The following is a 12795-nucleotide window of genomic DNA, read 5'->3' as shown; positions in this document are numbered from 1 at the left end:
AATATAACTATTAAAGGGTTATCCTTATTCTCATTTCAACAGGGTTTAAAAGTATATATACACATGTTACAGATTAATATAACTATTAAAGGGTTATCCTTATTCTCATTTCAACAGGGTTTAAAAGTATATATACACACGTTACAGATTAATATCAAAGGGTTTCCTTATTCTCATTTCAACAGGGTTTAAAAGTATATATACACGTTACAGATTAATATAAATATTAAAGGGTTATTCTTATTCTCATTTCAACAGGGTTTAAAAGTATATATACACACGTTACAGATTAATATAACTATTAAAGGGTTATCCTTATTCTCATTTCAACAGGGTTTAAAAGTATATATACACACGTTACAGATTAATATAACTATTAAAGGGTTATCCTTATTCTCATTTCAACAGGGTTTAAAAGTATATATACACACGTTACAGATTAATATAACTATTAAAGGGTTTCCTTATTCTCATTTCAACAGGGTTTAAAAGTATATATACACACATTACAGATTAATATAACTATTAAAGGGTTATCCTTATTCTCATTTCAACAGGGTTTAAAAGTATATATACACATGTTACAGATTAATATAACTATTAAAGGGTTTCCTTATTCTCATTTCAACAGGGTTTAAAAGTATATATACACACATTACAGATTAATATAACTATTAAAGGGTTATCCTTATTCTCATTTCAACAGGGTTTAAAAGTATATATACACACGTTACAGATTAATATAACTACAGTGAAACCGGTCTAAACCGGACCGTGAACATCGGAATCCTGTCAAAACCGGCCAAGTTCCATGGTCCCGAATTTTTTTGCTATTTAAACCATGTATAAAAACCTGATAAAACCGGAACCTCTCAATTCCGAAAACCGGATTGATTTTTCGCTCAGAAATGTTAAATCCTTAATAAATTAACCTGAACAAACCGGCGTAGTGTAAATGAATGAAGAGTCAACTTCGCGTGAAAATACAACTTCCAGCTAACAAAGCCGACCGGAATTTCCACTGACCAACATCCGGTGTTACGTCACGGGTCACCGCTTTCTGCGGTCTCAGCCCAGAATAGCAGACAGAGTAATTAATGCTCGATTGTTTCCAATTGTACTGTCTGAAACTGTCGACTTCTTCTCACCTTCAAACACATGCCCGCTACTCACACCTTACGGTTTCCGCCTTTGATTTGGTCAATGCAATTTAACATTGAAATACAGGCACAGTTAGAGTAAAATGATAGAAAAAACTAAGTAAAATGTACACATGTGACATAATATTTTATACACTGAATAAACACTAATAGGGAATTTTATCATTTCTGCAATAGAAACGAGAGATACACACACTGAATTTTGCTACACTTTATTAAATTAGGAGAGAAAAAAATGTCACGGCCACCACAGGCTAAACGTAGGCGTGTAGAATTATCTTTGAAGGTAAAATTTGACTTGATTAAAGATTCACAATCGCTACCAAAATTAAGTCAAAAGGATTTGGCAGCAAAGTACGGAATTGGCGTTTCTACTGTATCAGACATTTTAAAGAAGAAGACCGATTATATTCAAGAATATGAAAGTAACTCTAGTGCCAAGAAAACGCAGTTCAAAACAAGCTGCAAATAAGACGAACTCAACGAACTGACATGGAAATGGTTTCAGCATGCACGAGCAAAGCATATCCCTATATCCGGACCAATCATTCAAGAAAAAGCTTTGAAATTTTCATCTGATCTGTCGATTCGTGATTTTAAGGCATCTAACGGGTGGCTAGAAAGCTGGAAGTCGCGTTTTTCAATTCGACATTTCAAGGTCAGCGGTGAAAGTGCCGGTATAGATAGCAACGTGGTTGACGATTATAGAGAGAGAATTCCGGACATTGTTTCCAGTTATGAGCTGGAAAATATATTTAACTGTGACGAAACCAGTCTTTACTGGCATGCTTTACCCGACAAGACCCTGTCTGCTAAAGGCGAGACCAAGGGAATAAAAAACTCAAAAGAAAGGTTAACTGTTATGTTGGCTTGTAGCACCATTGGAGAAAAGTTGAAGGCACTCGTCATCGGGAAAGCGGCGCGACCGAGATGCTTAAAAAATGTGAACATTAACCAGCTTCCTGTGATTTGGGAATCAAACCGTAAGGCATGGATGAATGGAAAGTTGTTTGAAAAATGGATTAAAAATGTGAACATACAAATGAAAAAACAGGGCAGAATGATCTTGATGTTTCTGGATAATGCGACTTCTCATGCCCAAATTGAGCTTTCAAACGTAAGACTGAAGTTTCTGCCACCCAACACAACGTCGGTGCTCCAACCCTTAGATCAAGGCATTATCCGTGCGTTCAAAGCCAGATACAGGAAACACCTGTTAAGAAACTTAATGGTTAAAATTGACACTGCCGACTCTGTGTCACAGTTATGTAAGGAAGTGACAGTACTGGATGCGGTACATTGGATATCGAGCGCATGGAAGGAGACACTGTCAGAAACCATATCGAAGTGCTTTCGGGCATCTGGCTTTCCAACCTCAACATCGACAAATATGGATTCCACTGATAATGATGATGATGACGACGGCGATGATGATGACGACATTCCCCTTTTACAACTGGTCAACGAACATCGGATGAATGTCAATCTGACCACTATTGCGACATTTGACGACCATTTGCCAATCGAGGATACAAGTGATGATTGGGAAAATGAACTTCTGAATGAATTCAGAAAATCAGAGGAATGTGATAAGAGCCCAAGTGATGACGAGAGTGAAAGTTGTTCCGATGAAAGTTTGCAACCCAACGGTTGTGAAATGTCGCACAATGATGCACTGGTTATGATTAAAAAACTTAGAAATTTTGCTCTTGCAAAGGATGAACGCTATTTAGAACACATTCTGAAACTTGAATCAATGTCTATGAAGATTGTCCTCAAAAGCAAATCGGAAGCAAAACAACAAACTGTGGACTCGTTTTTTAAACGTTGATCGGGTCCATGTTTTTGGTGAAAATCATGCAAGGTTTCGATAAAAACTAAATTATACTGAAACTTGTTTTGTTTTGTTTTTTGTTTTGTTTTAAAGTTAGTTCACAAATATATATATATAACAAATTAGGGATACGGCGAGATGATTAGCCCTTGTTGCCTTTACCACATTCAGATTCATTCGGCAATTCTCGGACATGTTCGTTTTTAGCTACGAACATATCAGAGAATTTACGAAAGAAAGTTCTAGATCCATGGCAAAAGAAACTTGTGGAAACAAACAATGCATTAATAATTAGTAAATATTACAGCACAATGTTATCATTAACTAAATAAATTATTATATAACTGTACGTTACAAAACAGGTTTATTGGATCAATCAAATCATTCTCGGGTAATTCGTTGCAAATTGCACGTCAAGGGCAATAACTCTGTTTTATAAAAACGCGACCCTCTAAACACCGGATCCTGTCTACACCGGATAAATATTAGGTCACCGACGTCATCCGGTTTAGACAGGTTTCACTGTATTAAAGGGTTATCCTTATTCTCATTTCAACAGGGTTTAAAAGTATATATACACACGTTACAGATTAATATAACTATTAAAGGGTTATCCTTATTCTCATTTCAACAGGGTTTAAAAGTATATATACACACGTTACAGATTAATATAACTATTAAAGGGTTATCCGTATTCTCATTTCAACAGGGTTTAAAAGTATATATACACACGTTACAGATTAATATAACTATTAAAGGGTTATCATTATTCTCATTTCAACAGGGTTTAAAAGTATATATACACACGTTACAGATTAATATAACTATTAAAGGGTTTCCTTATTCTCATTTCAACAGGGTTTAAAAGTATATATACACACGTTACAGATTAATATAACTATTAAAGGGTTATCCTTATTCTCATTTGAACAGGGTTTAAAAGTATATATACACACGTTAGAGATTAATATAACTATTAAAGGGTTATCCTTAGTCTCATTTGAACAGGGTTTAAAAGTATATATACACACGTTAGAGATTAATATAACTATTAAAGGGTTATCCTTATTCTCATTTCAACAGGGTTTAAAAGAATATATACACACATTAGAGATTAATATAACTATTAAAGGGTTATCCTTATTCTCATTTGAACAGGGTTTAAAAGTATATATACACACGTTACAGATTAATATAACTATTAAAGGGTTTCCTTATTCTCATTTCAACAGGGTTTAAAAGTATATATACACACGTTACAGATTAATATAACTATTAAAGGGTTATCCTTATTCTCATTTCAACAGGGTTTAAAAGTATATATACACACGTTACAGATTAATATAACTATTAAAGGGTTATCCTTATTCTCATTTCAACAGGGTTTAAAAGTATATATACACACGTTACAGATTAATATAACTATTAAAGGGTTATCCTTATTCTCATTTCAACAGGGTTTAAAAGTATATATACACACGTTACAGATTAATATAACTATTAAAGGGTTATCCTTATTCTCATTTCAACAGGGTTTAAAAGTATATATACACACGTTACAGATTAATATAACTATTAAAGTGTTTTCCTTATTCTCATTTCAACAGGGTTTAAAAGTATATATACACACGTTACAGATTAATATAACTATTAAAGGGTTATCCTTATTCTCATTTCAACAGGGTTTAAAAGTATATATACACACGTTACAGATTAATATAACTATTAAAGGGTTATCCTTATTCTCATTTCAACAGGGTTTAAAAGTATATATACACACGTTACAGATTAATATAACTATTAAAGGGTTATCCTTATTCTCATTTCAACAGGGTTTAAAAGTATATATAGACACGTTACAGATTAATATAACTATTAAAGTGTTATCCTTATTCTCATTTCAACAGGGTTTAAAAGTATATATACACACGTTACAGATTAATATAACTATTAAAGGGTTATCCTTATTCTCATTTCAACAGGGTTTAAAAGTAAATATACAGTGAAACCTCTCAAGACTGGACCCTCTGCATGTAAACCAGAATTCCCTCAAAACCAGACATTTTACAGAGTCCCTTTCTAAAAACCAGGACAGAACTTAACCTCTCAAAACTGGATCGCTCTAATTAAAACCAGACATTTGTCTCGGTCCCAAGGGTGTCCGGTTTAGAGGGGTTTAACTGTATATTGTTCGATTTTATTAATAATAACTGTTATAAAAGTTACTAGCTGATGACATCATTAGGAATCCCAATAACATGAGCTGGGTGGCCGAACCATTAGTGGTTCCCACATGGATGCATAACTGGAAATATTTTTATTACCTCTCATGTATGAATAAGGAGCGGGACGTAGCCCAGTGGTAAAGCATTCACATGATGCGCGGTTGGTTTGGGATCGATTCCTGTCAGTGGGCCCATTGGGCTATTTCTCACTCCTGCCAGTGCACCACGACTGGTATATTAAAGGCCGTGGTATGTCTTATCCTGTCTGTGGGATGGCGCATATAAAAGATCCCTTGCTGCTAATCGAAAAGAGTAGCCCATGAGGTGGCGATAGTGGGTTTCCTTATTCTATATCTGTGTGGTCCTTAACCATATGTCTGACGCCATATAACCGTGATTAAAATGTGTTGTGTGCATTGTTAAATAAAACATTTCCTTCTTCTCCCTATGTATGAATAATGCTTAATCAAAGAACTTGTTCATTTCTGACTTTAAAATGACCTTGGTCAGCGAAATTGTCTAGATGGAAAAGACCCCCATTGCTATTTTTGTTTTTTTTGTAAATTCTTCACTTATTATAGGGTACCTCTTTACAAGTCTAATCAAGGAACATGTTCATTTCTGACTTTAAAATGATTAAATATTTAACAGATTTTGTATGTAATATATATACACTGGAGAAATCTTCATGATGTCATTAAAAAACACCTGTGTTATTCATGATGTAGTCTGACTTCAAAAATCAGCAGCCTGTAAAATGTTGGTTTTACCACCTCAAATTCCAGAAGGGATCCAATAAAATTCATTCATAAAAATGTGTTGAATTAGAATATTAAATAAACACAACTGTTTAGGAAGGTTACATATGATAAATACCGTAAATTTGGTCATCAATCTAAAATACATGCAGTCGTACCTCAGCTTTATTAGTTTGTGAAGCAATATCCACCACAGTCCCTGCAGAACGACTTCGTTTGCCCTGAATAACACTTCCATAGTAACCAACTGCAGTACCTCCATTCCCTGTTGCCAAGGAAGCAAGAGGTATCTGGTTGGTTGAAAAGTACACCCTTAGTTTTCCATATGTTCCACCTCTGAAAACAATCAAACTTGCTACATAAGTAATCACATAAGAACAAGATGACTTTGATAATATTCAAATGGTTGTTAAACACAGAACTGCATGGCTTGAACATAAGAATTTCTTACCTATGTCATTTATGAAATGTGTTTGCCACAGGCTCACCAACTTAAAGGGACATACTCTAGATTTTAAACACTAAGGCATATTTTTTTACTATTAGAGCCATTTTTGTTAACTGAAATCATATGTTACTTACATTTTATTGTTTAATAGATTATCCATTTCTGTACATTTGAAGTGTTTTTGGTCATCCTGGTGTTTTTAATATCACAAAATGCATTTCTCATATTTTTAAAAACAGTTATGGAGTCCAGTTTTAGTCTATTTCAGAGGGTATTTCACCATTTCAAAGTCACAGACTCATGTTTCACTCAGTTGTAACTTTATCCAAATGAGTTACAGGTTTGTAGATTAACTGAACTTGGTGTTAATTTTCACGGGTTGAAACTAGGGTATGTCCCTCTAAAACCCCTAACTTATGATAATTGATATCACAACAAAGGCAGTTGCCATCTGTGTCATCATTAACTTCAAGCCATGGGTTCATTTGTGTAGTCCAAATTTGATTGTATATAACAAACCTCCTGATGTATACCTATGGAAACATATACCTGTTTTAAGAGGCCACCTATGTATTCTTCAAAATCATCTTCTATAGTACAAATTACCCTGCATAAAGCAACCACCTGTCTTTAAGAGGTCACTTTGTGCTAATATTCAGGTGGTTGTTAAAGACAGGTCTGTCTGTAAGTACTTACTGTCTGTCCACCTGGATATACTGCGGCAGGTTTCCGGGATTCTCCTGTACAGTGAAGGTGGAATTGGCAAACATCAGAATGCCGTGAGGGTTGTCATTTGGTGCTATGATTAGAATAAACTTGTTCTTCTTGCCAATTCTGCCACCATTATCGACACCAGTCAAAACAAATTCTATATTCTGTGAAAAAAAATATGAAAAGAACGATATATAACAGATGAGGTTTTACGGTTACGAAATTTAAAACACTTTATAATAAATTATTATATAATTTTAACAAAACTGGTGTGTGTGTGTGTGTGGTGTGTGTGTGTATGCGTATGTGTGTGTGTGTATGTGTGTGTGTATGTGTATGTGTGTATGTGCATAATGCAGTTGCCCCGTACACGTGCGTGGGGTGTCATTCTCGATTTTGACAATTTCCAGGAAGGTCCATTAATTATTGTGGAACATTATTTCTGTCAATCTTTTTCATTCTGTTGATCATACAGTTGTTACTGTTTTGTTTTTAGTCATTTTTATTGTTTGAATTAGCAAGTTACTGATAAAAAAATGTCAACTTTCAAATTTCACTTCTGACCCTAATTGTCCTTCAAGATCTTTGGTGGTCATAAAACCTACTGTAATACTGAACTACTGGTTTTTCCCAATTAATTCACTATTATCATATAACCATTCCCCACAGCTAATATACCTTACAATTTTGGCAATTGTAAATTCTTATTGAGTTCCCCTACTTTGTTTTGAAGAGTATTATTAAGTGTGAACGATTTAATTTCTTCATAATGAAATAACTTTCAGAAGTCTCATTTGAGTATGATGACATGCTACAGTGAAACCCTTCTAAAACGGACACCCTTGGCACTAAGACAAATGTCCTGTTTTAAGAGGGAACTGGTTTACAGAGGTTAAGTTCTGTCCTCTTTTTTTTTTATAAAGGGACTCTTTGAAACGTCTGGTTTTGAGGGAATTCCGGTTTACAGAGGGTCCGGTATTGAGAGGTTTCACTGTAGTTACATGCAAAATAAGGCACAGCCAGTTTAGCTGTGAGACTGTTTAATTTGACTAGGGGGGTACTGTTGCAATTTGATGCATGGCTGCAGTTAAATTTTGAGTTCTGACTGAGGTTGGTCCATTTTATTGTCGTCATTGGGTTTTAATACCTAGATGAAAACTGAAAACAATAACATGTACTATGTTTAACCAGCCTCAGTGGTGTTGTGGTTAAGCCATCGAACATAAGGCTGGTAGGTATAGGGTTCGCAGCCCGGTACCGGCTCCCACCCAGAGCGAGCTTTAACGACTCAGTGGGTAGGTGTAAGACTACTACACCCTCTTCTCTCTCACCAGTGGCATACCTAGGGTATGGCAGGTATGGCATGTGCCCTGGGCTCTACTTAAAGGGGGGACGCCACTGAGTAATTTCTATTAATGTCAGACATTATCTAAAAGATGGGTGTCCAATGTTTGGACAGGGGTGCAATTTTAGTGCTTGCCATAGGCACTATTTTCCGTAGATACGCCACTGTCTCTCACTAACCACTAACCAAATAATAACTAACCCACTGTCCTGGACAGACAGCCGAGGTGTGTGCCCAGAAACAGTGTGCTTGAACCTTAATTGGATATAAGCACGAAAATATGTTGAAATGAAATAAATGTAGGCTATTACATTCATATGTGTGCTCTACCGCTTAGTTTTATCAGAACAAAATGGCAACCAAAGCCTGAAATCTTTACCTCTTGTCCCTCAGGAATATTATCTGGCAAGATGGCTACCGTTATGCGTCTGCTACCTTCATTACTGACAAAATGGAGAATTCCAGATGTTGGATTTATGTCTTCAGTGGCCAGCTCACCTAAAAATCAGTTGAAATTCATCAATAATCACAAACATTAATAACTGTCTAACAATTAATTAACGCAATTAATTAATAATACATTTAAAAATTTACAAATGTTTTAACAATATTCTATTAATTTTTTTTTAAAAGAGTCAATTTGATGAATTCATTCATTGATGTAGCACTACTTATAATAATAAATAATTTAATTAAAATTTCAATACCTTAATACACATGTAATTAAAAACATTCTGTAGGTCATAAAAGGGACAGACTCTAGTGTCAACCCATGAAACTTAACACCAAGTTTAGTTAATCTACAAACCTGTAACACAATTAAAAACACCAGGACCAAAAATACTTCGAATGTATGGGAATGGATAATCTAAACAATAAAATCTAAGTAAAGTATGTTACTGTGGTTTAATTTTCATAGTTCTGTCACACTGCAAGATACGTATTTCATTAAAAACATAGGACCAGTTCTGTTCTCTTCCACATGCGTTGCCTGCTGCCACCCCACAGCCTAGAAATATTTTATGACATTATCTTGGTCTCACACATAGCACAGTTAATATTGTGTTTTGTGGTTGTGTGCCTGTGTGACAACTGTGACACCTTATGGAGTGCAACAACTGCCTATAAAAGCAAAATACAACCATTTGTTGTGTCGTTACTTGCTGTAGCAGGGGGGCGAGACGTAGCCCAGTGGTTTGGGATTGATCCCTGTCAGTGGGCCCATGGGGCTATTTCTCCACGACTGGTACATCAAAGAATGTGGTATATGCTATCCTGTCTATGGGATGGTGCATATAAAAGATCCCTCGTTGCTAATTGAAAAGAATAGACCATGAAGTGGCGACAACGGGTTTCCTCCCTCAATATCTGTGTGGTCCTTAACCATATGTCTGATGCCATATAACCGTAAATAAAATGTGAAATATGGTTAAGGACCACACAGATATTGAGAGAGGAAACCCGCCGTCGCCACTTCATAGGCTACTCTTTTCGATTAGCAGCCAGGGATCTTTTATATGCACCATCCCACAGACAGGATACTACATAACATGGCCTTTGTTACACCAGTTGTGGAGCACTGGCTGGAACGAGAGATAGCCCAATGGGGCCACAGATGGGGATCAATCCTAAACAGACTGCACATCAAGTGAGTGCTTTACTACTGGGCTCTAGAATGATCAGAAACATATTGCATATACAGACACTGATATTCGAAACAAGAAAATATATTTAATATGTAAATATTAATCATCATTACAAAATTGTATGAGTCGCAAACATCTTACAATGCAGCAAACTCAGGATAGGCCCTCTAATGATGATTTTACCTTTGAGCCTCGCCTCCCAGTTCAGGGTGACCACGCCCATCGAGCCTCCCTTCCGCACAACGGTGATGTTGACAGAGTACGGCTGACTGCCCTCCGGTTCCTGTACACTCATGTCTGTGGTAGCAAACTCTGTCAAATACAGAAGAAAGGAAGGTAAGTTTAATGACACCCCAGCACATTGTGTTAGTGATGTTGACAGAGTACAGCTGACTGCCCTCCGGTTCCTGTACACTCATGTCTGTGGTAGCAAACTCTGTCAAATACAGAAGAAAGGAAGGTAAGTTTAATGACACCCCAGCACATTGTGTTAGTGATGTTGACAGAGTACGGCTGACTGCCCTCCGGTTCCTGTACACTCATGTCTGTGGTAGCAAACTCTGTCAAATACAGAAGAAAGGAAGGTAAGTTTAATGACACCCCAGCACATTGTGTTAGTGATGTTGACAGAGTACGGCTGACTGCCCTCCGGTTCCTGTACACTCATGTCTGTGGTAGCAAACTCTGTCAAATACAGAAGAAAAGAAGGTAAGTTTAATGACACCCCAGCACATTGTGTTAGTGATGTTGACAGAGTACGGCTGACTGCCCTCCGGTTCCTGTACACTCATGTCTGTGGTAGCAAACTCTGTCAAATACAGAAGAAAGGAAGGTAAGTTTAATGACACCCCAGCACATTGTATTAGTGATGTTGATAGAGTACAGCTGACTGCCCTCCATTTCCTGCACACTCATGTCTGTGATAGCAAACTCTGTCAAAGAAAGGAAGGTAAGTGTAATGACACCCCAGCACATTGCGTTAGTGATGTTAACAAGAGTAAGGCCGACTGCCCTCCAGTTCATGCACAATGATGTCTGTGGTAGCAAACTCTGTCAAAGAAAGGAAGGTAAGTTTAATAATACCTCACCACACTGTCTTAATCAGTGGTTAACATAAGAAACCCACTCAGACACAGGCAGGTGCCTGGGGTTTCAGGATCACCCCCTCCCCCCGCCACTCAAGCAAATTTCCTTCTTTCTTTTTTTTTGTACATATACATAAAAATATTTTCCAGGGGAGCATGGCTCGATACCCCCCTAGATCCTATGCTTAAAGTCCTGAACAGGTGCCTGCTACTGCTACTAAGTAGTTATTCCATTTAAACAGCAACTAGATATCTTCGTAACTGTATTAGTTTTTTGTATTGAGTGTCATAATTGTATTACTACAGCCTTTGTTGATATGCCAGTTGTTGAGCACTAATTGTCAAAGTACAAATTAATATAGTATTAAGATGAATATGGTTTTGTCATTATCACTACCAATGTCTCATACAACATACAAAAACACATTTTTTTAAATCAGGATTTATATACAGTGAAACCTGTCTAAACCAGACCCTGAAGAAATCTGAATCTTGTCGAAAGCAACCAAGTTTCATGGTCCCGAACAGGACCCACTAAACACAGGATCCTAACTAAATCGGATAAATATTAGATCCCCAGTGCGATCTGGTTTTAACAGGTTCACTGTACATACAACAGTCTTGCGACTTTTTAAAAATGATACTACTTACCAAAAGCCCCATTTGGATCATCCGATGGCAGTATGGTGACTGTCGCCCTGCGGTTAGCACCAAGAGTGGCGCCACCTACAATCTGATCTAGCAATTCCACGACAAACGTCTCCCGTAGTTCAGGGATTGCGTCGTCAATGATGCTGATTGGAATCTGTTTGCTGGTTTCTCCATCGCTGAGAATAATCTCGGTGGAGGTCACCACATAGTCCAGCATACTCTGAGCTTGTCCATTGGAGTCTATAGTCCGGAAAACAACTGTCACCTTTTAGAAACAGAAAGAATAATTAGATGAATATACAGAGATTATGAAACAAGTGTAATAATTTCTTTATTTTCCATATTATAATTTTTTTTATGAATGACAAGAACTATGTCATAAAGTTTCAAACCTAACAAGAAGGAGACAACAAAATGATGTCATTTTCAGAAATTATGTCTTTTTCGTCATGTTATGACGTTGCTTCCTAAAATAATGTCGTTGTTTGGCTATGTGATTACTTGTTATTACATGTGTGCTTTGTATGATTATTATTAACTTGGTTAAGTTGAACCATATGGATAATAATATAGAATCTATAGTTTGAAAACCAACTGTTTCCTTTAAAAACAGAATATAATACATAGATGAAGATTAGAGAATCTATAGTATGAAAACCAACTGTCACCTTTAGAAACAGAATATAATAATTAGATGAATATTATAGAATGTATAGTTCAAAAACCAAATGTCACCTTTTAGAAACAGAATATAACAAATAGTTGAATATTATAGAATCTATAGTTTGAAAACCAACTGTCACCTTTTAACAACAGAATATAATAATTTGCTGAATATTATAGAATCGATAGTTTGAAAACCAACTGTCACCTTTTAAAAACAAAATATAATAATTAGATAAATATTATAAAATCTGTATTTTGGAAAATGA

The 12795-nt window shown here is 36.1% G+C and overlaps 1 protein-coding gene across 1 annotated transcript in view; it reads right to left on the bottom strand.

The window, feature by feature from the left end:
- LOC121388770 (adhesion G-protein coupled receptor V1-like) overlaps positions 1-12795 on the bottom strand; it is a 179110-nt gene that overhangs the window by 98232 nt on the left and 68083 nt on the right. Inside the window, exons 35-40 of the mRNA XM_041520265.1 lie at positions 11864-12128; positions 10852-10935; positions 10311-10439; positions 8861-8979; positions 7122-7300; positions 6136-6313 (exon numbers count right to left, since the gene is read on the bottom strand). Coding sequence (XP_041376199.1) covers positions 6136-6313; positions 7122-7300; positions 8861-8979; positions 10311-10439; positions 10852-10935; positions 11864-12128 — 954 coding nt within the window. The remainder of the gene's footprint in view (positions 1-6135; positions 6314-7121; positions 7301-8860; positions 8980-10310; positions 10440-10851; positions 10936-11863; positions 12129-12795) is intronic.

This window comes from Gigantopelta aegis, chromosome 2, assembly GCF_016097555.1.
Source record: "Gigantopelta aegis isolate Gae_Host chromosome 2, Gae_host_genome, whole genome shotgun sequence".
NCBI classification, from domain to species: Eukaryota; Metazoa; Mollusca; class Gastropoda; order Neomphalida; family Peltospiridae; genus Gigantopelta; species Gigantopelta aegis.
The sequence above is the reverse complement of the archived record's forward strand: the minus strand, read 5'-3'. Positions and strand labels throughout refer to the sequence as shown.